Consider the following 27,744-nt stretch of genomic DNA (forward strand, 5'->3'; position numbering starts at 1 on the left):
TTAGCCTCAGAACCTCCTGCACAGCAGGGGTTGCCAGGTAACGGTGGTGCTCAGAAGCCTGCGCAGTAACAGGCCAGGGAGAAGAAATGAGCACACGTTAAAAGGATGGCTGGAGGGTCTTGGTCCTAATTATATGTGAGATGCACGAAAGGCTGGAGTCCTGCATTTGTAGGTACAGACCATGAAAAGAACACGGGATGTATAGACACAGCGTAGATGAACAGGCAGAAAAGGAGGACCAACACTAATTGTGCGATTTCTTGACCTGGAGATTGTGTGACGCTTTGTGATTGTTTTTACTTATACCACTTTCTAAATTTCAAGTTTCCTACAAGATTGTTTTTTCATGTATTAAAAAAAAGTTTTTAAAGCTATCAGCAAACGTTTCTCTTCTTGAGAAATTGCAGGCAGTTGGGAGCTTTGTGGCCACATTTCGGCTTCCTGCGTGCCACGTCCCCTTTTAAGTGAGCCCTGCCTGGGGTACTTTTTAGTGGCTGGTACCTCCTACCCCGCCCGAGGCCAGTCTGGTTGCCTTGACGACAAATATAGCTGCTAAGGATTTCCGAGCTGGCCAGGCATCTGCAAGGCCAGAAGACCAACCGCTGCAACAGGCTGCGGGAGGAAGCCGGGGCTGCAGGATGCAACCTCTCCGCTGAGGGGCTCAGCAGCCCTGCAGAGGGCCTGGTCGCTGGCTCCGCCCTGCACCCTGGAGACAGAAAGCGCGGTGTGTCTGCCTAGCTGCGCGCTCAGCTGTCCCCTGCCCGCGGACAGGACAGACCCTACCGCAGCCCGCGCGCCAGAACTGCGCTGCCCCTTCTGCCTGTGCGCGGTGCCGATGCTGAATCCGAGGGCCTGTTTGACAGGCCTCCTCCAGAAGGGCCCTGCGTGCCCAAGCGGGGGTCGGCCGCGGGCGGGAAGGGCAGGGAGCCCGCGCCCAGCGACCCCCGAGGCCTGCCGCGAGCGCCCTGCCCAAAGAGGAACAGACTGCCCTGGACCGAGGCTGCTACCTCCACCATTTCCCGCACCTCTCCATCGTTATCTATGCAGCCACCACCTTCTCCATCACCTCTTGCATCCTTACCTGTATTCACTTACAGCTGGCTGAGGGTGGGGTAGGAGCAGGGCCAACGCGCGAGTGAGGATGAGAGAGGGGCTTGGTGGTTTTGCTTTCCAGATGCACTGCACTCTCTTCGTCTAACTCTTGATGCTATATTTTTTCTTCTATGTTGTGGCTCTTTGCTAATTGTTCATTCATAAAAAGGTCCAAAATACCGTGTCTGTCGGAAATGAAATGTGTTCTTTGCACCTGCCGGCTAGGGGTGGGGTACAGACCTAACGTTTAGAAATCCGTGGTATGATTGAATCCATTTATAACTAGGGTTATGTTTCTGTACGCTTTCTCTGTGATATGGGGTCATGCGCAGCAGAGAGCCCCGCATTTTGTTTAGGGAGCACAGAGCAAGCTGAACTTTCTGTTCATTAAAGGATGAGCCAGACCTGGGCCCTAGTCATCCAGATGTCCTGTGGGAAGGGTCGGTGCTCTGGGCCCAACTGTGCTGGAATCCCGTAATGCTGCATTACCCTCAGGAGGAGCCGGCTGTGTTTCGGAGAACCTGGTCACGCGGTGGGCTCTGCTGGAGCTGGGCTAGGTGAGCGGCATCTGCGTTTGTTGAGTGCTGTGGCCCACAGGGCTCTGAGTTTGATCCAGATTGTGAGGGTTTTTTTTTTTCTACCTTAGGCTTTGTTGCCGCTGCCAGATGAACTCAAGACCAGTACAAAGGAGCTGTTCTACCAGAAAGCCCCGCTCAGGACGTGTCCTGACCCTGTGGGACCTGTGGCTGCAGACCTCTGGAACACAAGCCAAGCTCGCATGCTCCACTGGATGAGACTGGCGGTTCTGGCTGGGAAGCGTGGAAGGGTGGTGTCTGGGGACAGACTCTAGAGGGCTTCCTTATAACTGGAGCCCTTCTGGAGCTATGGGAACCAACATGAAGGGACCAGGAGACAGACGTCCATAATGAGTTCCTGCTGGGGTTTGTAATGTACAATGCAGAACCCACCTTGGCCTTATCGGTCTTCTTCGTTTATTCATGAATGTCAAATGTCCAAAAATGTGGCGCTTTAATACTATATACACTTTGTGGAAATGCCTGTAATTGTGTTATTGCTAATGGAGTATATTACATTTGACGTCTCTGTATCCGTCATCCCTTAATTTCCACCAATCTTAGTCACTTCCCTTGTTGCTGGGACAAATACCCAACACCCAGAACTTGGAGGAGAGGTTTATTTTGGCTCAAAGTTAACAGTGTAGGGCCAGCTGACTCCAAGATGCAAAAACCTGATGGGAGGGCCTGAGCAGAGGAAGGCTTTCCACATCAGGGTGGCCAGAAAGTATACTGAGAAGCAAAGCAGAAATATGTAACCTACCCAGAGCATTCTCTGGTTACCCAGGTCCTCTGACAGGCCCCACCTCCAACAGCAGCAGCTCAGCTACCATCCCCTATCACCTTCCAAAAGACCCATCTGTGAGCACACGATCTAAATCACAACTCTGCGCAATGCACCTTGTCAGACTTGTAGTTTGCTCCAAATTTTACCTATTTGCCTTCCCCCTGTACTGGGAAGACTCACAGGCTTCACACTGAGCCTCAGCCATAGCCCTTATTTATTTGGTCTTTTTTCATTTTTATCGGTACTGGGGATCGAACTCACGACTGCCCGCTTGCAAGGCAGGTGCTTATGCTGCTGAGCTAAACCCCCAGTGCCCCCTTTTTTATTTTTAAATAGGGCCTCCTTAAATCATTAAATTGCCCAGGTTGGGCTTACATTTGTAATCCTCCTGCATCAGACTCACCGCTGGGGTTACAGGTGTGTGCCATCATACCCACTACCCCAGTATTTCCCCAATATCCCTTCAAAATGGACTTTGTGCATTATAGATTCTGAGGCACAGCATCTCCCTCCACCAGAAACTCCTTAATGGCATCTTTTACAGTATCAGTTTCTCACTACCAGTCCAATAGTACGGTCCCCTAATAGCACATCTGTCATCACTGGACTACCTACTTCTCTGCAGTACGCAGCCCTAACTTCTGGCCCAGAGTAAACTCTGAAAGTCCAAACAAGCTTTGAAATTTGCTCTATGGTTCACCTAGCCTAGACTATTTTTTTCTTTTCATTTTTTAAATTTATTTTTTATTTATTTTTGCCTACACTATTTCTAAGCTGTTTACAATAATAGGGCTTTGTCATTTCCAAATGCTCACCCCCCATAACCCCACATTACTGCATGCTTTGATACGCTGACCCTTTTTTTTTTATCGGTATTGGGGATCGAACTCATGACCACGTTTGCAAGGCAGGCGCTTCTGCTGCTGACCTAATCCCCAGCCCCAACCCTCTATTCATTAGTGGCACATGAGAGACCCCATTTCTCAATGTCAGGCTGCACTTTATAGCAGTTTACAGTAACTCCACATTATGTCAAAAGGGACTACAATACCTGTTTTCCACTTTTTAATCTTAGCTATTGGATTTACTAAACTTTAGTATGGATTCCCACCAACTCCCAATACATGATTCCCAATATGACTGTTGCTCTCCATTTGATTCCATTATTTACTACTCATGAGATGAATGTTGGGGTCTGTGCATAGATCCCCAATTCCCCAAGTGGGTGCACAGTGAAGGCCCAAAGGAATGAGACAAGCAGCACGATCTTTAGGGCTACAGGAGGACAAAAATCCTCTGCAGAGCTCGTAACTCTGCTGGCCAGCTAATTGACCCTGGACAGCCCATATTTAATCAGAACAAGTTGAGTTTAGTGAAAAACGCAACAAGTTGAGTGGAAAACGCAGGAAATTTGGGGAGGGGGTTCAAGGACTCCTCACAGCAACAGCTGATGCTAATTAAGAACTATCCAAAGTCTCCAGGTGGCCTCAGCTGTGGCCTATCTTGCCCGTCTCCTCATTCTCAGTTCAGCCAAGCCAGGGCCATACCACAGCCCTGCATGTGTATTCTAATTCAAGGGCTACAACAGATGAGATCTCTCTGCTCTCATTTTATAACCATTCAAAAACTTTCTTAGAATATAATCCCCTAATATCCTTCTGTTTAATCTCTCCAGAATCAAAGTTCTGGTCCATCAACATGTTATGGTTCCACAATATCATTACCCTTTCTATTCTACCTAACCTGGATCTCCATTTTTCTACCCCAAATTCAGACAAGTATCTGGTTTCTTCAACTACATCATTATACTCAATTGCTTCTACAACCTTAACACTGGCTTAAACATTCTCTTAAATACCCAGCCCTATGTTGGAAATGTAGTGTACTGGTAGAGCATCTACCATGTACAAGGCCCTGGGTTGGATCCCCAGCACCACAAAAACAGAGACCCATTTTATCCCTTCTTCCAGTTCATCACACTGCTTCCCAAATGTTTACCACCTCTCCAGTGTTGCACTCTCCTCTTCCATTATTTACCCCATTAATGCTACCCTCAACTTGAGGTCACCTCAGTCTCAAGATTTAAACACTTCCGGGGCTGGGGATTTAGCTCAGCGGCATAAGCACCTGCCTTGCAAGCAGGTGGTTGAGTTCGATCCTCGGTACCGATAAAAATGAAAAAGACAAAAAATAAATAAATAAAGACTTAAACACTTCCCACATCCTCTATTGGCTTTTCTTATACCTGCTCACTTTCCTTATAACTTCTGACTCCACAGAGCTCCAGGACAGCCTGTTTTGTAGTATTTGATTAAATTTCTACTATTCCCACACCATCCTTAATCATCGTTTGGCCTGATCAATTTTTATCATTTGTGTCCCACATTATGTGGCCATAAATGTCCCATTATTCAAGTATTTCCTGGTGATTGCTCCCTTCTCCAAAATATCAAGTCCGTTTGCTATTAACTGTCAGCTTTTTAAGCATTTGACCGTAAAAGTGTTCACATTTTGGGACTTTGCCATGTTGCTTTGTTCTAGGGTGCTGGGGATATAGCCCATTGATGCAGTAAATACTTAGCATGCACTATGTTCTGTACTACCATACGCCCACCTTTGGTCAAAAGGCAAGAGTTCACATGATGGCACATGCCTAATCTCAGCACTCAGGAGGTTGAGGCAGACTCCTCATTCTGACTGCTGCGTTCAAAGACAGTGATCCTCCTGCCCCAATCTTTCAAGTATCAGGGACTTGGCCAAGACACCCAATCTCCCAAATGAGTGTACAGTGAAGGCTTAAATATGAGACAAGTGGTATGATTTTTTTTTTTTAAGTGGTATGATTTTAGGACTTCTGGAGGATCAAAACCCTACAGAGTTCTACAAAATCCTACAAAACTTCTACAGAGTTCAAGACTCTGGCGGCTAAGAAAGAATGTCGCGGACAGCCAGTTATGTACTTACCTTTCAAACAAGGAAGGTTAGAATGGAACACACAGAAACTGAGCAGGATCTTGGGAGTGGTTCAAGGACTTTTCCAAGTGACAGGTTATATTAATTTAGGAGAACTATCTTATGTTAATTTAGGAGAAGAATCTTAGGAGAAAGTCTCCAGTTAGACTTTCACTACAGGAGTGAAAGGCCTGAGGTACAATCTCTATTTTGTTAACTGGGTTGGAGCCAGATGTTCTCGGCTATCACCTTATCTTGCCCTTTGAGGCATCTCTTTGTTCTCAGGTTGGCCATATCCTGACCATGCATAGTTCAGGGCAGCCTTGAGCTCACCTTGTAGCCCAGGCTGGTCTCAAACGTCCAACAACCATCTTGCTTGGGCCTCCCAAGTGATCGATTACAGGTGTGCACCACCATGTTCAGCCTTTGAACTACATTTCTAACACAGGGCTGGATATTTAGAATGCCGAAGGCAGTACTAAGGTTCTTAAGGCAACTGAGTATAATAATGATATAGGTGAAGGAACCAGGTACTTGACGCAGAAAAATCCAATCAGGTAGAATGGAAAGAATTATGACATAATCCAGGCTGACAGGAAAATTGCCAAATTAAAGCACAGTCTTGGCAACTAAGAGAATTAGTTCAGCACAAAGCCCCAGGGTTCCGTTCCCACTAAAAAAAAAAACAAAAACAAAGTCAGTATATATAAATTCCATTATTGGGTATATCACATGCTTCTTTTTTATCCAAGGTCTTCTACTGGATTCCAAAGTAGTAAACTGCTTAACATTACCAGGACTTTGCTCATAGAAAAGATTTATTCTGGAAACAAATACTTTTTTGCTTGTTAGGGTCTCCCAATGTACTCCAAACTGGCCATGCATTCACTATGTAGCCCAGTGTGGCCTTGAACTCACAATCATTCTGCCTTAGCCTCCTTAGTGTTGAGATTATAGGCATATGATACCATCTTGGCCACAACTTTTTTTTTGATATTTCTTTTACTAATTATTATCTTCCTTACATAAAGGACAAGAGCAAGCACTCTGTTGATGTTTTACAATGTAATGCCTAACGAAGCAGCTGCCTATTTAACTCTTTTTTCCTTTTTGAAACAAGGTCTCTCTGTAACTAGGCTGTCTTAAACTCACTGCGTAGCCCAAGCTGCCTTAACTCACAATCCTCCTGCTTCAACCTCATGAGTGCTGGGATTATAGCATGCAGCGTGACAGGCGATGCCTTTACTTGTAATAAATCCCACCTTAGGAACATGAGCTGCAAACTTTCAGATATGAACAGACCATGCATTACAAATACTCCTAGATGTGGAAAAACCGCAGAAGTAGCTCACAGGCCTGCTGGACACTGTCACTTGCACTGTGTGTGCTTATATGGTGCACTAGTGTACAGTGGTGCAGTGTTCAGAGTCCAGGATGTGTGGAAGAGCAAAAGCAGTGGTAACGTGAGGGACTGTTAGGAAGCGCAAAGCAGTAACCACGGAAGCAAAAGTAAAAATAATTGGGAGATTATATTGAAGCAAAAAAAGATTAGATACTGCTCCTTTTTTTTCTTTTATAGTGTATATTTTTGTCAAAGATGTATAAGACTTTGTCAAAGCAAATGTGACTTAAGCACTTTCCTAGAACTGATTCACAAATCAGGGACAAACCGGCATTTAGTTAATCCAAAAAATGAGCCAAAAGGATTAAGGTCACAATAGGTACAATTCATAGTATCTTTGGTCATAGATTCACTTCTCTGAATTTGCTGTCAAGTGAGTCATTATATTAAGAGTCTCTTCTCAACTACTTGAGGTCTCTAATGAACAGATTTTTCTAAGACTAGTTCATGGTAGTACACAGACACTTCAGGCAAATAGAATAAAAACAAGAAAGATGTGGAACCCAAGAGAGGGAGCAGAGAAAATCTTTTTGACAAACTCTTCACCTTACATAAATCAAGATAATTTCTGTCTTTTTTTTTCCTTTTCTATATTGTCTCTAATATTCTGGAGTTTTCTAGAGTTCTGGACCATGGACACTAAACTCTCCCTAAAATCACTAGTCCCATGATCTCTGCCAGCATTTTCAAGCTCATCAAACAAAGTCAAGGTCTGTTTAAGTTTGGCCTCAACTATTTTTTGCTCCTCTAATTCTGTAAGAAGGGCTTGCTTAGTATATAATTCAGTCTTATATTTCTCTTTTAACTCTTTGATTTCTTTCTGGAGAAGCTGGAATTCTTCCTCAGTATAAGGATACATCGCCTGACATTTATCTTCAGGAAGTAAGATGTTTGGAGGAATACACAAAATCAACTGCAAAAATAGCTGCTCCATTTTGCCAAAAAGACTATCAAAATGTCCTTTCACAAAGCAAAGAAACTCCTCTGTGCATTTACGAATCTGGACTGGGGTAATGTTACAATCTGGGATGCCTTTCAGCTTCTTTAGAATAACTTGTTCAACAGCTTGCATCACTTCAAATAGGTAGTCTTGAAAGGCAATGTAGACTCGAAGCATACAAGTTTGTGGTGTGAAGCCGAAGAACTGGGCCTCGTAGGTCATTGGATTCACAGACATCTTGATTTACTTGGTTATTCTCAACTATGAAAAAACCTGCAAATATAAAAAAAAATTTTCACTTGGATAAAAAAAAAAAGAGGGAAGAAATCATATTATAATAGAAAATAAAAAATAAAAGAGCCTGTGTTCCTTGATATCTGATATTATTTCACCTTACTTGTTCACAAAAAGATACCAAAGCTCCCCTGTCTGAGGCACTCTCCCCCATCTAGACGCTCTCCCCCGCTTCCATCATTTATTTCTTCTACTCTCATTACTGCAAGACTTAAGCACATGGCTCACACTTCTATTTTTCTTTTTTTTTGTTCTTTTTCGTTTTTATCGGTACCAGTGCTCGAACTCACGACTGCCTGCTTGCAAGGAAGGCACTTATGCCGCTGAGCTAAATCCCAGCCCCTGGCTCACACTTCTAAACTGTTATTATCCTGGACAAATATGAAGTTTAAACAGATGAGCTAGTTGATGCCCAAGATCAGTGATGGTGAACCTTTTACATTTTTTTTGGTAGTGGGGATCGAACTCACAACCTTGTATTTACAGGCAGGCATTGCACTACTGAACTACATCCCCAGCCTGGAACCTTCTAGAGCTTTCAGTGACGAACAGTTAGCTATGGCACATGTGACATTTATCATTTTTTGCCCTAATAGCTCCTTTTTTAAAACCACAACCTCTTATGTTATTCTTCCAGCTGTCATTTACACACCTTGTATCTTTTTTTTTTTTTTTTGTCTTTTTCGTTTTTTTTTTTTTTTTTTTTATCGGTACCAGGGATCGAACTCACGACTGCCTGCTTGCAAGGCAGGCGCTTATGCCGCTGAGCTAAATCCCCAGCCCCCCACACCTTGTATCTTAATCTAATCCTTTCTTGCTCTCACTTCTTTCCCTATTCCTTTTAAACCTTTTGATCTATCATTTATATACCCAATTATAAGTATTCTCTATTCCCTTGTGTTGTTTTTCGTTTGTCTTTTTGAGACAAGGTCTTGATATGCAGTTCAGGCTGGCCTTGAGCTCACTCTGTAGCCCAGGCTGGTCTGGAACTTGCAAATGACTCTCCTGCCTCCCCAGTGCTGGGACTACAGGAGTATGCCACCACACCAGTTCCTATTTCCTCGTCTTTCAACTATGCCATCTGATTTTTTAAAAAATCCTAATTAGAAGATAAACAAGCTAATTACTAGTTTTACAATTCTTTATTTTTTTTAAGGGTTTGGGAGTCATCCTTTTTTATTTTAAACACTTAGGAAATTATCATTCTATATCCCTGTCACTGTGGGAGCTTAACTTGGCATCTTTGCCCTAGCTGGACCATATGCTTGTTATAGAAATGAGACGGTTTTATTACTCCTTCAAATTAAAGAAATGTAGATAACACAAACTGCTATAAAATTTAGGATGAACTTCCGGAAAGAATTGCAGCAAATAGTGCAGTGAAATCTTACAAGACAGGATGCTATTAATATTGAAAATTTATGTATGTAACTATTTAAAATGGAATGGTTTTAACTGTGTGGCGGTATAAAGTAAAATTTCTTGGTTTTGTAAAATCATTATGTAATCTAGCTATGTTATTCAATAACATTGCTTTATTTTCTCTTTGCATAAGATTTTTCTGGGTTAGCAGAATTTTTACTTCAACAACTCTCTATGCCTCTAGGATCAAATTTAAACTCTTGCAAAATGGCTTACAAAGGCCTTCATCACTTGAGTCTTACTAATTATTCTCTGGTCTTCTTTTTAAGTACTTTACATAGGCATAATTGACTTTAATAATACTTCTATTTTTGGGCCCATGTTAAGTCTTCTCTTAATTTATTCTTCACTTTACATCTCCCATCCTTAGAAGTAACCTAATCTACTGGGGTTTGGTGTTGTTGTTGTTTGGTTTTTTTTGGTGCCAAGGATCGAACTCATGATCTCATGACTGCCAAGCAGGCACCCACACCACTGAGCTAAACTCCTGGCCCCTAATCTACTATTTTTAATGCTCATCTTTATCTTTAGATAGGCGTTACACACATTCTTTAAAAATACAGTTTTATAATGTATCTTTACAATTTTGTTTGTGATCATTTCATATTATACTTGATTTTACTTCACTGGTTCTGACAAAAACATTAATATCAATTTTATCACAGATATATCTCAAACGTTGTCTATTCTTGTGACAATACCTCATTTGCTCCCAGCATCTTGCAACCAAAAATGTAACAAATATCTTTCTGCGACGTCTCCTTAGAGGCTTGTCAGGTATTTTCACAGGTGAGTAATTGCTGGGCCACAGTCTACTCACACTATTTCACCAAATACTGCCACAAGCGCCTCCAGAACACTTAGGTTGTTTACACCCTCTCTTGCAGCACAAGATAATTTCTTTTCCATATCTTTGCCAGTGCTTGATCCTAGTCAACGTTTTAACTTTTGCCATTTAGTAAATGCAAAATTGTTTCTCACTGTCATTTTGCAAATATCAACATAGGCATGCTTGTAATCCCAGCATTTAGGAGACTGATGCAGGAAGACTGCCTCGAGTTCAAAGCCAGCTTGGGCTACATAGTAAAATTCAAGAGCAGCCTGAGCTACATAACGAGTCCCTGTCTCAAAACAACAAAACAAAGCAGTATCAACAACAAATAATCACCTGTACTCTACAATACTCTTAAAATTTTTGCCTCAATATTTTAACCATTTCTAGATTGTCTTGCAAATATGTAACCAATTCTAACCAAACCTAAAATTAAACGAACTACTTTAAAACCAAATTTCCAATTCTCAAAAAAAATTCTAATTTTGTCTTTCTTCCCTATGAGATATCAACACTCTGTTGAGGTAGAGTTCTCCCTTACTGCGATAAGTAATAAAACCAGCACTGTTTCTCAACAGGTTGTTAAGATTTATCCTGTAAGATTCTTCCTCTGCTTCCTCTGGCCTAGAGCCTACAAGACATAAGCCACTCTCTTACTATAGGCATACTTTACTAACCTGGTCTTAAACTCCTTTTATCTTTTTAAAAACCACTCTTTTTTTTTTTTTTTTTTTTGTCTTTTTCCTTTTTTTATCGATACCGGGGAAAAATCACTCTTTTTACGTGGCTTCTTTTTTTGTATTACCAGACTTGGTGGACATTTCCTTGTTTTAAATTTTTCCCATTATTTCTTTATACGTCAGCGAACTAAGTATTAACTTCTTAAGCTTCCTCTGGCACCATCAAGCTAGTCTTTCCCATCCGAATCGAACTGTTTCCTTTCTCCGGAGGAGGCAAAACTTGGGGAAACAGTTCAAATATAGTTCCCTGAGGACATGCACACCGCCTCTTTGAGTTCCCATCAGGATCTTTCGTCGGCCCCGACTAGTCCGTTTCCATCGTACAGTTTTCTCTGCTAGACTTGGGAGTTCCTGAGATTAAAAGTGGGAAACGCCCCCAGGCCATCTTGGTTTAGTTGCTAAATAGTCCGCGACTGAAGTGGGCAGGACCCCGAACCCGCAGAGCAGGTGCTGCCTCTAGCCAGCTCTGGGATCCAGTCCGGCCCTGCGGCCCCGCTGCATGCCGGGATTTTTAAGTCGGGGCCAACGGCCCACTGGCGAGGCGAACCCAAAAACTCACTCAGGAGCCTCTGGATGACGCCTCACCCAATCCCGCCTCTTAGCGCTCATCCTTAAGAGAAAATGCGGCCCCGCGGCATTTACCGTAGCGACCACAAAGGTGACGAAACTGGCCACAAACTACTTCTCTCCACCTCCTTTCACGCAACCGCGAGCCGCCAGAAGTGAACCTTGAAGCTAGTGCTCAAAATTCCAACTGATTAAGCGCCTACGCAAAAGAAGCAAAGGCGGGATGCTATCGCGTTTCTGATTGGCTGGCTATTGGGTCAACGGGGGTACGTGGTTTAGTGACGAAAGAGTCCGGGAACGAAAGCTAGCTGTGGCCTGCGGGGATTGGCGGAAGGAACCGGTACTTTCTCTCCTTTCCCCTGTGTTGATGGGTGGAGAAGTAAGTGGGAGGGGCACTACGGAGATCCAACCCGTCATTGGTGGGTAAGCGTTCGTTAGGGCACTAGCGATTGGTGGTAGGCTGATTTCGTGGCGCTGACTGGACAACAGAGCTACCGTAGGTTAAAGGTAGGGGCGTTTGAGCCCGCCCCGCCGCTTGAGCATACTGGCGGAAGGGGAAGGGGAGCTGGTAGGTGGCGGTGGGGAAGATGGCGTACCAGAGCCTGAGGCTGGAGTACTTACAGATTCCACCGGTTAGCCGCGCCTACACCACCGCTTGCGTCCTCACCACAGCGGCTGTGGTGAGCAGCTTCTGCGCCGCCTTCTAATTTCCGGGCTGAATGTGTTTGACTCTTCAGCAAACTGGGGATTGGGCCTCGGGAACGCCCAGAGGGTTTGGTCTGAGGGGTGGATAGAGGTGTGTGGGGCTAACTCTGAGGTTCGAAATGGACCCAAGAGTGCTAATCCAGTGACCTGAGAAGGGTGGGCTGCTTCTTGAGTCAGGTTCGTCGCTGAGAGGAAATCCTAACCTAAAGCGGGAGCCGCCCACCCAAGAAACCTGTGTAAGAGCTCTAACAATTGTCTGGTTTTCCGTGGTGTCTAAAGAAAGCAGAATTCGCTAAGCGAGGAGATTTGTGTGTGGAGGCTACAACGCTGGAAATTATCGAAAGACAAGCATATTAAAATAAGCCTGTGAATATAAGGGGCAGGCTGGCGGCACGGAGCTCCAATGGTGGCAGGGGCTCAGTTGTTTCAGCGAGTTGTGTTGCTTCATCCAGCTGTCCCAGGTGGTGCCCACGTGATGGGCAGATTGGTAGCAACTGTCTCCCTTTACTAGCCCTGTATTTAAAGTACCACCCGCCAGCTTCCCATGTCTTCATATCATCCTCAAGTATTGCAGGATAAAACTTTGTGTGTTAGGTATTAAAGATACAAATAATTGTACCAGTTGTAGAGAATTCGTTACAAACCTTGTCTGTGATCTTAAAGGCTTAAAGTTACAAGAAACCGCTACACCTACCAACCTTTGTTGTAAATGGCAAAATTTTATTTCTTGATTGATTTGCTTTAAGCAGCTCTTTTTCTATTTCAGCAGTTGGAATTGATCACACCTTTTCAGTTGTACTTCAACCCTGAATTAATTTTTAAACACTTTCAAGTAAGTAATCCATCATAACTGGTTAATATTTCCTGTTTTTGTTGTTTATAGTAAATTCTGTCATGTAGTATTTTAAAAAAATTAATTGGCGACTTTTGACTAGTTTTATTGTTGAGGTGTAAAGATGCTTTAGAGTCAGGGAACTTTGAAAAGATTTTTAAGTGCTTCACTGTATGTCAGATCAGAATCACTGAAGATAAAAATTTAGAATCTGTGTTTGTTTGTTTGTTTGTTTGTTTTGTCTTTTGAGACAAGGTCTGAGCAGTTCAGACTGACCTTGAGCTCACTTTGTGTCTCAGGCGAGTCTCAAACTTGCAACGATCCTCCTGCTTCAGCCTCTCGAAATACTAATTCTCATACTGGGATTACAGGTGTATGAAGCCACACCTGGTTTAGAATCTTTATTTTTAAAGTTTGCTATATGGTTTTGAGAGGAATCACTTATAAAGATTTCGTGTTGTAGTTTGAGAGGAGACTGACCAGCTAGCTGCCCAGGAAGTTCTATCTCTGGTGTCAAATAATAATAATAATAAATTAAAGTGATCCTTCTCCAGAGATCAGCCCATACTAACACCACTCTGAAAGACCAACATCTAAAACAATATGCTGGTTTATTAGATTACAGGGGAAAATAGTGTTTTCCATTGACTAAAATGCTAAAAGAAACATATCTTTCTACTCCAGGATGACGATATAGACTTTGTGGTGGAGAGATCCTAAAACCAGTAATTCTTCCCTTACACATGATGTTCCTTGTTTCTCAAATGCATTGCATTCACTTATACTTAGTGAAATCCAGTTCATCTTACATGATGCAGCTTTTATGTTGCCTCATTCTTGTCTTTGGTCTTTCCTTGCGATTAGTTGTTTGTATCTTTGTGTTCTAGCCACCACATTTACTCCAGAATAAAATCTAACTGGACAATAAGCATACTATAATTTTCAGTGTGCTCTACCCCCAAAATAAGCCCAGTAAGATTATCAGCCAGACAGATGCATTTAGTATGTCTGTTACAACACAGGACACACATATTGAATTGTAAAATAATAATGTATAATTAATAGTGACAATGTAAATTGTAATCAAGTATATGTAAATACCCAAGCAGCACCTTTGGACAAGACGTATACACCTATGTAAACAATTGAACTCAAGACTTACTGCTAAATGACCAGTCAGAATACAGACACAACACACAAAGTGTCATGTACACTTGATAATGAATGGATGTGGGTGTGTCTGATATGAGTCTTTATAATTCAGCATGCTATGTATTTTAGCAGACATACTTAATGCACTACTGTGAAATAAATATTTTCTGAATATTGATACCGGCAATTTTTCATCACTTGTGTGTGGAGCATAATCCTTAGCTGTTGTGTGCCACTCCTGTCTCATAAATTTTCAGTTAACACGTGACCAAATGGAAACTTTGTGGAGACTTGCCTGCAAGAGGTCATGACTTGAGTGAAGAATTCATGGGATAAAATCAGTGACAGCTGTGTTCCCAGTGCAGTAGGAGCAGGCTATATGGACAAGCAATGCTCATTTAAGGAGATCTCTGTTGCTGAACATGAGAGATTGGGGCCACTGGTTCTATAGGAAATGAAGTCAAAAGAAATTCAGGCCAGAATTCGGTGTTAGGGTTATGACAGTATTCCAGAGAAAGGTGACATGACTGTATTTGGATAAATGTAGATTTTTGTACATGAATAAAAATAAATGTAGGTCTTGATTAGATCTTATGCCCTGAAAATAAGCCCTGTTGCATCTTTTGGAGCAAAACTTGATACAGGATTTGGTCTTATTTTGGGGGAAATCCTGTAGGATGAGGTTTCTAAAATCTTGGGAGCAATTAATATGTACAGTTGTTTCAGTTTTAATAGCTACTGATTCTGAAGGATTTGATGGTACATGAAGCTGTTCTCTAGTCTCTTGTCACAACCTTCTTCCTTCAGTATGCATGTGGCCTTTGCTGTGGCTCCATCAAGGTGTTGCTTCTTGCTGACTTGCTTGGTTTGAATATGCCTGGTATTAGTCTTAAAGATACTGCATGTGTATTTGAAGTTAGGCATTCTAGATTCAAGATCGGGATCTCTGCAAGCTGTTTATCTTCGGGCAAGCTGTTTAAAGTTATCCAAGTAGTCTAGTTATATGAAATGGGAATGATAATATCTGCTTCCTTGTGTCACAGGATTTTTAAGGTTGTAAGAAAGTAGATTATATGTTTGATACTTTAAAATGTTAACTCTCCCAGTGCAAGTAGTTGTGGGTGTAGATGGATTAAGTAGCTAAGGATATTAGGGTGCCCAACATGAATGTGAATCCCTTTTTATTTCCCAATTGGACTCTTAGAGCCTTACTTATAGAAAGTTGACTGTTCAGACTAGGATTTGAGTATTTGTCTTAGATCCTTGAAGTTTTGTCTTATATCTGTGGACTCATTAGATTTTGATACTTCATAGGTAAAAGCACTATTTTCTATTCTACAAATTAGGGTGTCTTTTTTGTTTTAATATGGAAATGTTAAAAATATGGAAATGTTCCTGGTAATATATTTAATCCATCTTTCTCTTGATTTTTTTTTTCCTACAGATATGGAGATTAATCACAAATTTCTTATTTTTTGGGCCAGTTGGATTCAATTTTTTATTTAACATGATTTTTCTGTATCCTTTATTAAGTAGAATCAACATCAAAACTAGGGTCACAGGAAGTGAAAGTGTTAATCCTGTTATTTTTGGTGCCGAATTATAGTTTCTAGGTCAGTGGTACATAAAGTAATTGGTCATATTGTAATGTTTTGAAAGTGTTTGTAGCTGCTTACATAGGAAGTTCTAACCATAAAAAAGTATCATTATTGTCCTTAAATTGCTTACAAATCTAATCAAGGAAGAACATACTTGTACAATAGTTGTATAATAACTTGTAAAAACTTGAAATATACTTGTAAAATAACATTCAGAGTATAAAATGGTAAGGTACAACCTGAATACAGTGGTAATTTAATTGATAGCTTTACCCAGGCGTGGTGGGCCACACCTGTAATCCCAGCACTCAGGAAGCTGAGGCAGGAGGATCCCTGCAAGTTTGAGGTCAGCCTGGGCTACAAAATGAGTTCAATGCCAGCTTGAACTGCATAGGAAATCCTGTCTCAAAAAAGACCAAAAGGACTGGGAATTTAGCTCAGTGGTGTAAGTGCCTGCTTAACAAGCACAAGGTCATGAGTTCGATCCCTAGTACCAAAAAAACAAAAAAATCAATAATAATAATAATTGACAGCTTTACAGCAGCTTTGAAAATGAGTTCATGAGGGATAGAGACCTGAGATCTTGAATTTTAGTTGCTGGTTTTACCGGTTGAAAAGATAGTGCCGTAATATCCATTAGACTTGCCTTGTTCCAGTGTGTTGAAAGACAAGTAGGGCCTGGTCTGGACAAATGTGGTTTTGACCACCGAGCACAGTATTCCTCCTCAGTCCTCACCCCAGAAGTAAAGTGCATTACAGTTCAGTTTATATCGCAGTAGACATAATGCATTAAGATTTTTCATTGTAATGTGTCTTTATTAACTGAGTTATACAAATGATAACTTGGCCCGGTATGGAAAAGTACCTTATCACACAAGGCTTCTATATAGAGAATTCTTCCAAATTCTTAGGGTAAAGACAATTCTACAAATTGGAAAAAATTTTAAAGTGATTGAAAGTATTTTTATGCAGCATCTAGATTAGTTCCTCAGCCATATGGTGCTAGTCTTGACCTTCCCTAAAAATACCTAGTAAAAAAGGGGGGGTGTAGTCAGGCATAGTGCCGCATGTTAGTAACCACAGTGCTTGGGAGGGCTGAGGCAGGAAGACTGCCATGAGTTGGAGGCCAGCCTGGGTCGTATAGTGAGTTCAAACCTAGCAGCACCACTCAGACATTGATGCAGAAATGAATCATGTGAAGTCCAAGTATACTTAAGAGCTTAAATTTTACTTTTCTTTATTTTCTTAACTTGGAACTTAAGATATCGTTACTGTCGAATGCTAGAAGAAGGCTCTTTCCGAGGTCGGACAGCAGACTTTGTATTTATGTTCCTTTTTGGTGGATTCTTAATGACTGTATCCTTGAAAAAAACTGAACAAATACAGGAAAATGTTAAAGAACAGCATGTCTCTTCCTAAAGCTTTTTATCTGTCTCCTATGATTTGCTGGATACTCTGAACAAACAGATAAAAGCACACCTCCAGATTTTAGCTTCAGGGCATTACCATTTATTTTCCAGCAGACTTTCTGTGACAGCTTTCCAAGAATGTCTTTCCACCACTGTGAGCAAGGCACAGGAGCTTTTAACCCAGGTGGGTTATTCAGTTATATCACTGTTGATGAGTGTACATCACCTGTAAACTAAGTTAGATGTGTGATCACTATCAAACATGATTCAGTTTTGTTGTGCATAACAGACCTGGATATAGGACTATCTGACAAGATGGTACTGTTCCAGCTAACATTGTTCATCTGTAAAGGTGCTAATGGTGAGTGAGCTTTTACTGTTACGATTAGGAATTAACATTTGCCAAAGAAGAAGAGCTTCACAAAAGTAGTCACTTGGTGCGTTCAGATAGCTTTAATCTGGATGATTGCACCTACGCAGGTTTTTGACTGGTTGCTGTAGGTCATTGGTGGCAAACCTATGGCACATGTGCTGCAGCGCACTGTTTGTTGTCATTGAAAGCTCTTAAAAGGTTCGCCATTGCTGCGCTAAGTAATTGTCTTCGGACTTTTTCCCTAATACTCCAAAGATGTGATCACTTAGCCTCCCCAATTCAAACTTTCATTGGAATGCAATCTTTAGTGCTGTAAAGTCTCAATCCTCCCTATTATGCTTTCAATATTGGTATTTTCCTTAATGCCATCTGCTAGCTTTTTGGTTTATTTGTGAGCTTAGTTTTCTTGGGCCAGGCCTTTACAATAATGCTCGTCTACGTGTGGAGCCGAAGGAACCCATATGTCCGCATGAACTTCTTTGGCCTTCTCAACTTCCAAGCCCCTTTTCTGCCCTGGGTGCTCATGGGGTTTTCCTTATTGTTGGGGAACTCAATCATTGTGGACCTCTTGGGTAAGAGTCTTAATGCTACTTTTTTCTGTTGGTTTACCCTATAAATTTATGTTGTCAATATTTTTTCATGTTTACCCTGTGCTTCATATGTATGTATGTGTGTGTGTATATATATATATATATATATATATATATAGCTATTGTAGGATTATTTGATAGTTACATCTTAAAGACTACAATATTAATTCATTAATTTTTAATAGTTTCACTGATATTTGTCTTAAATATAAGCAGTTTATGTTGGTAGTTTCATGTACCATCAAAATTTGAGTCCTCTCCGTCAGTCTTTATTTCTGATTGACTGTAGGTATTGCAGTTGGACACATATACTTTTTCTTGGAAGATGTATTTCCCAATCAGCCTGGAGGAATAAGAATTTTGAAAACGCCATCTATTTTGTGAGTATTTGACCCATGTTCCATGTCTAAAATATGACAGGACCGTGATCTGCATTTCATTAGGATTTTTACAGCTTTTGGTACACGTAGCTTAAGGTCAGTCAATATTTGCAGGTTGTATAATCTGATTACAGATGAGGTACACTTGAATTGGGTAGGAGTAGACAGTTCTAAGATGGGGGCAAAAGAGATTAATGGCCTCAGATGACGTGGAGGTGACTTGGTTATTATTGACCTGGATGGCAACCATAATCTATCTTAGGAAGGAGCCTATGGTTTTAGGAAAGGTGCTGTCCAGGTTTAGAGAAGCTTCTAGTGGGACTTTAGACACAGTCCTAAAACCTAGGTAGAACTAGGCTTGAACTCATGGTCCTCCTCCATCAGCCTTTCCAATGCTGGGATTATAGGAATGTGACACTACCCAGCTTGCCATAGAATTCTTGGTGGATATATGTTTTTAAAATTTTCCTGCAGTTTGATTTTAACACTGCCCCTGGTCTCCACTGTGATTAGAAGAAGTCAGGGGTGTGTGGTGTGGTTTGGATATGATGTAATTGTATAGCCCCAGAGGTTGCTGTGGTTGGAGGCTTTGTTCCCAGGGTGGTACTGGGAGGTGCTGTGGAACTTTTAAGGTTGGGGCATATTGGGAGGTTCTTAGGTCATGTGACCCCTTAGTAGTTGGAGAGAGTTATAAAAGGAGCTGACCTGGCACCACCGAGCTCTTGTGGGCCTCAGATTTGAGATTTAGTCACTTGCTAAGTCCAAGTCTTGCCTGAGCTCAGAGCACTACTCTGTGCTATAGGCATGCAGCCAAGGTGCGGTGTAGTGGAGACTACATTGTATTTTGGGCTTTTAGCCCATAAACTTAATAATTACCATGTGTTAGGTATTTATTTCACTGATGGTGAAAAGCTGACTAATACAGTATGTATGTGTTTCGAATATGATGAGTTCTTTTTCACTTCTTTCCAGTTTTCTTTTTGACATGCAGCATTTGACTATATTGTATCTTGATCGGTTCAGTTTTCTGAGCTAGGAATTTGAATTGTAAGACCCTTTTCTATTCCACAATTCTGTGTCTTTGCGAACTACTATAGTTTTTCAAAAAGGGCTCATTTAAAGAGGAAAATACGAGTTTTTGCTACCCATTGTTTGTTGTAGGATAGGTGAGAAAGTAAAATCATTCATAATAGCATAGCAGTGGCTACCATTGTTCACTTTGATGTATACAGTCCTCTGCAATCAGTGTGACTTTTCATACCCTTTTTAGCTTAGTATGTCATGATCACTTTCCCATCATAAATGTCCTACAAAATTGTAAAAGCCACATGATAATCCATGGTACGGACTTAGCATAATTTTACAAGTCCAATTTTGGTGGACATTGACATTAATTTTTGCTCTTCCTTTCTATAATTGGAGTGGTAAATTTCCTTGTAGCCAAATCTTTGCACATATCTATGATTATTTTTAAAGCATAAATTCTCAGAAGTAGAACTACTGTTCAAATTACTACTAAAATACTTTCCAAAATGGTTCAAGTTTACATTTCTACCAGCAATGTCTAGGAATTGATTTCTTTATACTTTTATCAAACCCTTATTTACTATTTCCTATTTTGAAACTATAAGGTAGTGTCTCATTGTTTTTTATGATTTAAAAAACTTGAGAAAATTTCAGAGTTACAAAAAATTATACATGTGTTGTAGTTAGGGGTTGTGCAGAGAACAATTAGAATCAGGACATGGAGTTCATATTATTATTTTTATAATGGTCACCAGGAGTTAACATAAGAAAATGCAGGAAATCTATCCACAACACCAAGGACATAGAGTATTTAGTCAGGGCCTAAATCCCACAGCAATGTCCCACATGAGTCCAGATGAAAATCCAGATGTCATGACAATGCCTCTCACGAGTCCAACTGGAGGTCCAGAGCCCACAGGAAGGACTCACCCCAGTCTCTTACGGATCCGTGCCGGGAAGGCTCAAAGGTCAGCGGTGGAAGCCACAAAGTCCATGCCAGCAGGATGAAGGAGCTGTGCTGGTGGGATGAGGGTTCTATGCTGGAGCTGAGAAGTCACACACACAACAAAGACCGGGGATGTCCTGAAAGGCACCACAGCCATCCTCAGCGACTTGGAGGCCCCGAGCTCCTCCCACGACAAGCACAGTCGGGAACATGCCAAGAAGCCAGCATGACAAATTCTGGAGACCAAGCAGCACACGTCTTCCCCTCCAGAGCCAGGAATTAATGTTCGATGTGAGGACCAGAGCTTCTCCAGGAGAACCAGTGGCTCAAACAGTAACTCGTAGAACCCACAATGCCTCAACGTAACAACACCCTCCTCCTTCTCCACCTAGTCATGCTGGTGGCTTTCCTCAGGTGCAGCATCTTCGCTCAGTGCCATGCTGATGTAATCCAACTGGCGTTAAGTTGACCACCAGTTCTTAATCCATAACAACATGTATACAAATGACTTTTTTAAACCTTTAACTATTAGAAGAGTGATGGTGAACCTTTTAGAGATCCAGGGCCCAAGCAACTCAAAACTCATTTATTACAAAGTGCTAGCACTGCAATTATATCTGAGTACTGAGGCTTTAGTTTAGAAAACAGCTGTCATTCAGTGCTCGGCTGCTGAGGCAAGTTGGCTGTTGTGAAGACAGCCTGCATGCTTGTTGTGGCACACATGCCATAGGTTACCACCACTATAAATTATTCATGCAACTTGATGTTCCCCTTAATGTATATTCTTATACATAGTCCAATCAGGATCTAAGCATTACATCTCAGACCCTATTCAGTTTGGTCAGTTGTCCTAATAATAGTCTAAAGAACATTATATAACATAAATATATAATTTTGCTATAAATAGCAAAGAATAATGATTCGGGTATTGTAGTTAGTTGCCTTCTATTTGGAATAGCTGATCTCCTTGACTTTCATAGATGTGCGCCCATTTTACAGAATGACTAATGTTCTCTCGTATTTAGATACAGAGTTTGCATCTTTGGCAGGAATGTAAGAGAAATGATTGTGTTCTGCTTGCAACCTCTTGGCACAGAATTTCAACTTAAATAGGATTTCATCATATTTGTCCAAGTGATGGTAATCACTTTGTATGATTAAGGTATCTGCCAGGTTTCTCACTGTAATTAAGCTTTTTCCTTTTGGAATTGAGTATTTTTTGGGAAAGTACTTGGAGGTTGTTACACTTTACACCTAAAATGTCTCCCAAAAGCTTCATGTGTTCAGAGTTGGAATCTGTAGAAGATAATTAGGTCAGGGCACTGTATTATATCAATGGATTAATCCACTAGTGGGTTCAGAGGTAGAGTCTGGTCAGAAGGGACAAGTTACCGGGGTATAACCAGACAGGGTGTGTCTCCCTCCCTAGCTTCTCCCTTCCGTCTCAGCTTCCTAACTGCCATGATATTAGCAGCTTTTCTCTGCCAGACCCTTTCATCTCACCCTTCCTGCCAAAAATGTACTAAATCTACTAAGAAGCTTGAGCTGAAATAAACCTCTCCTCTCTAAGTCGTGGATGTCTGATATTTTGGTCTAGTGACCAGAAAGTGATTTAAGACAGAGACTAGCTTGGCTTGGTGGCTCATACCTGTAATCTGAGCACTCAGGAGGCTGACAGGAGGATCCATGCAAAACCAAGGCCACTGTGGGCTACACAGTGAATTCAAGGCCAGCCAAAACTACATAGCAAGACCCTGTCTCAAAATAAAAAGAGATTGTACAGATGCCAGGGATTTAGCTCAGTGTTTTAAGTGCTTGCTTGGCATGAGTTCAGTCCTACTAACAAAAAAAGATTATGTAGATATCCCTCCTCTTTCACATGTGCACAGATTGATGGTTTTATATTTTATTTATAACCTTTTATCATTAATAAGGTGTCTCATCTGGCTAATGGAAACCACTTAATGCTATCTTTTAAGGCTTTTAAATATGTCTACATCATCATCATTATTTTAAGCACTTTATTACTTCTGGCCCAATAGGATGTTCTGGCTCTTCTTGACCTAGTTCTAAAATCATCTGTTTCTTCAGATGCTGGTTGCTTTTTAGTAAAGAACAGTACTTAGAAGCCAAGATCTGGATGCTAGATGTGCTCATTGCTAGTCAAGTATTGACATTCTTGGGTCCTCATGGTGAAATAACAGGATTATATGTATGTATACTAGCATGGACACGTGTAGATTAGTTTTACATGTTCGACAACCTCATGCATAGACTCATGCAGTACGGATATATTTTTGTATAAATAAGTCATCTATTCGATGTGTTATGTGTCTTTGAAATTCGTCTATGTTGCTTCGTTATGCCCACCTCACCTACCACTGACTGGCATCCTATCAGGTCACCTCCATGTCTGCATAACCTGGGGGGCCCTTGATTCCTTATATTAGTGTACTTCTCCCATTTCTGTTCTGTCCGGGCCACTAACACTCCACTCTCTTCCATGGACACCTATTTTTTTCTTCCTCCCTTAATGTTTGATAACTAGGAGGGCTCTGTGATTTTAAAATGCTTCCTACTCGACCTGGTGGTACATGCATGTAAACTGAACGTTCAGGAGGCTGAGGCAGGAAGATTGCTGGAAGTTCAAGATCAGTCTGTTCTACTCAGTGAAACCCTGTCTCAGACCAAAAAAATAAAATAAAAAGCATTGTTTTGGTTATTGTGCAAGCATACATTTTGGCTGCGGGGGCTGGATTTTTGAGGCAGGGTTTCATCATACAGTTCAGGCTGACCTTGAACTTAATTTGTAACCCAGCCCAGGCTGGTTTTGAATTGCAATAATCCTTCTGCCTCAGCCTCCCAAGTGCTGGGATTACAGGCATGTGCCACCATGCCAGGCCACAATCACATACATTTTCATGTTTATTGACATTAAGGATTTCCTTTTTGGATTATCTGCTCATCCTTTGCCCATTTCTCTATTGGTGGCCTTGTTTTTTGTTGTTTTGGGGTTTTTTTTTTTGCACTACTGAGCCATCTAACATAAGGCCTTACAAATGCTAAGCAAATGCTTTTCCACTTTGCTATACCCTAAGCCCAATGATATGCTTGTTTGAGTTAAAGTTCATTTAGAAATACATTTTTTTCTGACTCCAGTATAAATTTACAAATAGTGCTAATTGAGGATGCTACTTTAATAGTTCATTTTTTAATGAGATAGTGAATCAATGTATATTGAGGACCATTCTGTATAATTGTTGAGGAAAAATCATTTCATAATTAAATTGTGATTTTGGCTTGTCTGAGGCCTAGTGGTTTGCCTGCAGGCTGGCTAGTGAACATAATTCCTTGAGCCTGCAGGCACAGTTGAAGCCTCAATAGTCCCCCACCACTACCATGCTGTGATGCCCCAGGGCAAGATTGAACCAGTTTAAGACATCCTGGTTTCGGGGCTGGGGATTTAGCTCAGCGGCATAAGCGCCTGCCTCGCAAGCAGGCAGTCGTGAGTTCGATCCCTGGTACCGGTAAAAAGGAAAAAGACAAAAAAAAAAAAAAAAAAAAAATCCTGGTTTCTTGAGAACCCAGCAGTAATAAAAATAGAGTTTCACCATGGGGAAAGGACAAACTCCTTAACCTGCCATCTACCCCCACCATCCTCATCAACATAAAGATCAGGTCTCTGAGTCATCTGATAATCCCTCCAGTTAAGATATGCACCCAATAAATAGTGACTAGCTCCTAGTGTCTGTCTCTGCCCATCCTGAGGTATTGACTTCCCAGCACGTGCGCCGCCGCCCCCCCCCCATTTATCTCCGTTTGTTACTTCATCCTTTTGTTGGACCCCTCACACAGGCAGTGGGGGATCTTGGCCAGGTCCCTGATGGATACACAGTTGTAGCTGAAAAGTCTTTTGAACATTTAGTATCTCTATGCTCTGTCGTAGTTTTTCTTGGGATATTTTAATTTTTAAAATAATTATGGTACTTAATGTAAAATTTATAGTCTTACCCATTTTTAAAGGACCATATCAGTGATATTAAGTATATTCATATTGTTGTGCCCCATCACTACTATTCATAGAAATCTTCAAAAACTGAACCTCTTCTCTCCTTTAAATGACTCCCCACTTTTCCATCATCCTAGTACCTGACAGCTACCATTCTATTTCTATCTTTTCGAATTTGATTAATCTAGATACCTCAGATAAGTAAAATCATGCAGTATTTGTGACTGACTTCATTTAGTATAATGCCATCAAGGTGCTTCTGTTCTTTCGTCTTGTATCATATGTTGGAATGAATGTCCTTTTCTCCTTATATGTGGGGTGCTGACCTGCCTAATTCTTTTTTCTATTCTATTCTTTTCGTTTTGTTTTGTTTTCTTGGACAGGGTCTTTGGTAAGTTGCCTAGGCTGGGTTTAAACTTTTAATCCTCCCTCAGTTGCCCAGAGTGTTGGAATTAAAGGTATTTACCAACATACCTGGCCTCATTTAGCTATTGATGGACACTTGTGTGAAGAGGAGACCTTCATGATAAATTAAATGAAAGTCTAGTTGTAAAACAGGAGAAGTGTGACCTAACTTTTATAGAATCGCAGTCATTTAATTTTAGGAGAATAAAGTATCAACAGTAGCTATCTTAGGTTGCAGGATTTTTTTTTTTTTTTTGGCTTCTGGATATTTTGTTCATCTATATTCCTTTTTTGTTCAGTTAACATGTGCTTTTGTAGTAAACAGGAGTTAAAAGTTAATGTAAATTGGAGCTGGGGATTTAGCTCAGCGGCATAAGTGCCTGCCTTGCAAGTGTGTGGTCGTGAGTTCGATCCCTGGTACGGATAAAAAAAGAAAAAGACGAAAAAAGTTACTGTAAATCTTAATTAACTGTAGACATCTGTAAGGTATGATAAATTTCATTTGGCAGGCAGATCTAATACTTGTCCATTGGTGGCAGACTTGTGGGAGTAAATTGACCTTATAATACTTGGCCTAAGATGATTCTAGGACTTAATTATATTTGTTTCCTGTCTTAAAGGAGGACTATTTTTGATACACCAGATGAAGACCCAAATTATAACCCACTACCTGAAGAACGTCCTGGAGGCTTTGCCTGGGGTGAGGGCCAGCGCCTTGGAGGTTAAAGCATCCTTGCCAGTAATGAGACCCAGCTGGGAAAGACTCAGTGAATTACACATTGGGATTCTTTTATCCTTTGTTGCAAAAGTGTGGACACTTTTGACAGCTTGACAGATTTTAACTCCAGAAGCACTTTACAGGATGGTACACTGACTAATCCAGAAGATATTTCCAGCGTTTTGCCAGTGCTTCCTCACTACACTGGTACTGAAAGTGTAATCTCTTGGAGCCAAAAAACTGGAGAAACAGTTATCCTGCTGCCTCCTAACAAGTACATGAGTACTTGTGATGGTGTAAGGCAGGCCTTTTCCTTCCTCTTCTTTGATAGATGAGGCCATGGTGTAATGGAAGTTTCAGAGAGGACAAAATAAAACTGAATTCCATCTCTCTTTCACTGTATTAAAGCTTTTATGTGTGATCTTTTAAATTATGTGTTCTAGCTCTCCTGTGTTGCTCTAAATTCAGAGCAGTTTATATGCCTGCTCTTCCACATCTACAAAGTTTTTAACTGAATTTCATTTCACGATTGGAAATACGTGGTTGATGTACTGTGGTTGTATACATCTTGCTAATTCAGAGTGCTGGCCGCAGTAGGAATATTTATCTCTGTCCTTCAGATAATTTGGTCTCCACTTGGGAACTGAGAAACTTCAAGTCAGACCACAAAGGAGAAAGAAAAAGGAAGGCAGTTTCATTAGCAGGAGGAATTCCACTGTAGAAAAATCAGCTGTAAGCAGAAAGTTAATCTGGCATGTTTATTTGTTGTGCCTGGTTTTTTCCAGTGGGAAATACTGAAGAAGACACTAGTAATTGCTAGTTTTGGAAAACTGGGAAGAGAAATTGGCAGCAATAGGCATACGTTCCTCCTTGGCCTTTGAATGGTTAATGATTTTCATTTGCTTCATGAAAAGGTGAAAACCTTTTCAGAGCCAAGTACCTCGTTTACCTTCGTAATCAGATAGAAATTAGGGTCTAAAAAATTTGGCACTTGATGCCTATTTAATAATTACTGATCCAAATATTAAGTCTCCCTTGGTCTCAAGAGGTTTATGTTCATACTGCTTAACAAGAACCTAGAAGAGTAAAAAATGAATACCCCCAAGAAAGAGGTGCAGTAGTCCTGTTGTGGACTAAGGGTAGCCTTCCATAGTGAGATTCTCCTCAGAAGAATTGACATTGGCTTAGATTAGACATAAACACTGGGAATTTCCAGATTGTTTCTGAAATTAAAAGTGTTTTACTGTCCTTCTGAATGGAACATGTGTAACAGAATTTAGAATATGTATTTTACATGTTGCTAGTAACTATCTTTGAATATGATTATTGCAGTTTTATGGAACTTGGGTCAATGGACTGCTTTTATTTCCCTAAATGGTTTAAAGAATCTTCTTAATGTTTGAATGTCAACTTTAGATTGTATAATCTTACGGGATTCTTAAATTTGACCATTTTTGTCTCTGTTCAAGACTACTTTTTCAGTGACTTACTCATTTTGGTGGTTTTGTTATATTTTGTACTTTGCTTTGCAGTACTAGAGATCGAAGCCACCAACCTTAACACCAAACTCCATTTTTTTTTTTTTTTGTCCTTTTCATTTTTATTGGTACCAGGAATCAAACTCACGACTGTCTGCTTGCAAGGCAGGCACTTATGCCACTGAGCTAAATCCCCAGTCCCCAAACTCGTTTTTAATTTTAGTTTTTATTCTGAGACAGGGTCTTGCAGGGCCCAACTTCATGATCCTCCAGCCTTGGTCTCCCAGAGTGCTAGGGTTACAAGCCTAGCACATCTGACCCACATTTTTTTTTTAAATGTTTCAGGGTAGGAATGGGGTTCTGCAGTATTATTTGTTCTTCCTGCATTAATTTTGAGTTAGCCAGTTAATTAAATTTTTATGGTAGAATTTTAATCCTAAAATTTCTCACTTTCCCCTGAGTAAAAATGTCTAGACACATTTGTGGCTAAGTATAACAGGAAAAAACATTTTGATTGTAG

At 40.9% G+C, this 27,744-nt stretch overlaps 2 protein-coding genes and 1 long non-coding RNA gene across 9 annotated transcripts; 2 read left to right on the forward strand and 1 right to left on the reverse strand.

Moving 5' to 3' along the window:
- The first annotated feature begins 1,155 nt into the window (after positions 1 to 1,155).
- Positions 1,156 to 3,278, forward strand: LOC111755735 (uncharacterized). The gene is made up of 2 exons (XR_002790301.2): positions 1,156 to 1,649; positions 1,739 to 3,278. It is a non-coding gene; the product is annotated as an uncharacterized LOC111755735 (long non-coding RNA).
- Positions 3,279 to 6,102: 2,824 nt separating this feature from the next.
- Mis12 (MIS12 kinetochore complex component) lies at positions 6,103 to 11,851 on the reverse strand. Of its 4 annotated transcripts, none has more exons than XM_005002147.4 (2): positions 11,679 to 11,851; positions 6,103 to 8,021 (listed from the first exon to the last, which is right to left on the reverse strand). In XM_005002147.4, exon 2 carries the CDS (start codon positions 7,983 to 7,985, stop codon positions 7,365 to 7,367), a length of 621 nt encoding a protein of 206 aa, XP_005002204.1. In that variant the 5' UTR covers positions 7,986 to 8,021; positions 11,679 to 11,851; the 3' UTR covers positions 6,103 to 7,364. The 4 variants fall into 4 exon arrangements, with proteins under 4 accessions (XP_005002204.1, XP_063098239.1, XP_013004260.1 ...); XM_063242169.1 differs by lacking the exon at positions 11,679 to 11,851 and adding an exon at positions 11,102 to 11,672; XM_013148806.3 differs by lacking the exon at positions 11,679 to 11,851 and adding an exon at positions 10,974 to 11,110.
- Positions 11,852 to 12,075: 224 nt separating this feature from the next.
- On the forward strand, positions 12,076 to 26,153 carry Derl2 (derlin 2). Of its 4 annotated transcripts, none has more exons than XM_003466303.5 (7): positions 12,078 to 12,283; positions 13,075 to 13,140; positions 15,737 to 15,810; positions 17,153 to 17,246; positions 18,049 to 18,244; positions 18,552 to 18,642; positions 25,649 to 26,153. In XM_003466303.5, the coding sequence occupies exons 1-7, from the start codon at positions 12,191 to 12,193 to the stop codon at positions 25,752 to 25,754; spliced, it is 720 nt and encodes a 239-aa protein (XP_003466351.1). In that variant the 5' UTR covers positions 12,078 to 12,190; the 3' UTR covers positions 25,755 to 26,153. The 4 variants fall into 4 exon arrangements, with proteins under 4 accessions (XP_063098238.1, XP_003466351.1, XP_063098236.1 ...); XM_063242166.1 differs by having other exon boundaries at positions 12,123 to 12,283; positions 13,058 to 13,140; XM_023563573.2 differs by lacking the exon at positions 12,078 to 12,283 and adding an exon at positions 12,389 to 12,544.
- Positions 26,154 to 27,744: the final 1,591 nt, after the last annotated feature.

Source organism: Cavia porcellus, unplaced genomic scaffold, assembly GCF_034190915.1.
Source record: "Cavia porcellus strain 051 isolate PalLab524CR breed Dunkin Hartley unplaced genomic scaffold, mCavPor4.1 scaffold_32, whole genome shotgun sequence".
NCBI classification, from domain to species: Eukaryota; Metazoa; Chordata; class Mammalia; order Rodentia; family Caviidae; genus Cavia; species Cavia porcellus.

Excerpts from the sequence above, each read along its gene's own strand:
- Mis12 (XM_005002147.4), bottom strand. The coding sequence starts at position 7,985 with ATGTCTGTGAATCCAATGACCTACGAGGCCCAGTTCTTCGGCTTCACA.
- Derl2 (XM_003466303.5), top strand. The coding sequence starts at position 12,191 with ATGGCGTACCAGAGCCTGAGGCTGGAGTACTTACAGATTCCACCGGTT. Across the intron at positions 12,284-13,074 it reads TCCTCACCACAGCGGCTGTG|CAGTTGGAATTGATCACACC; the intron begins GTGAGCAGCTTC and ends TTTCTATTTCAG. Across the intron at positions 17,247-18,048 it reads TTGGTGGATTCTTAATGACT|CTTTTTGGTTTATTTGTGAG; the intron begins GTATCCTTGAAA and ends GCCATCTGCTAG.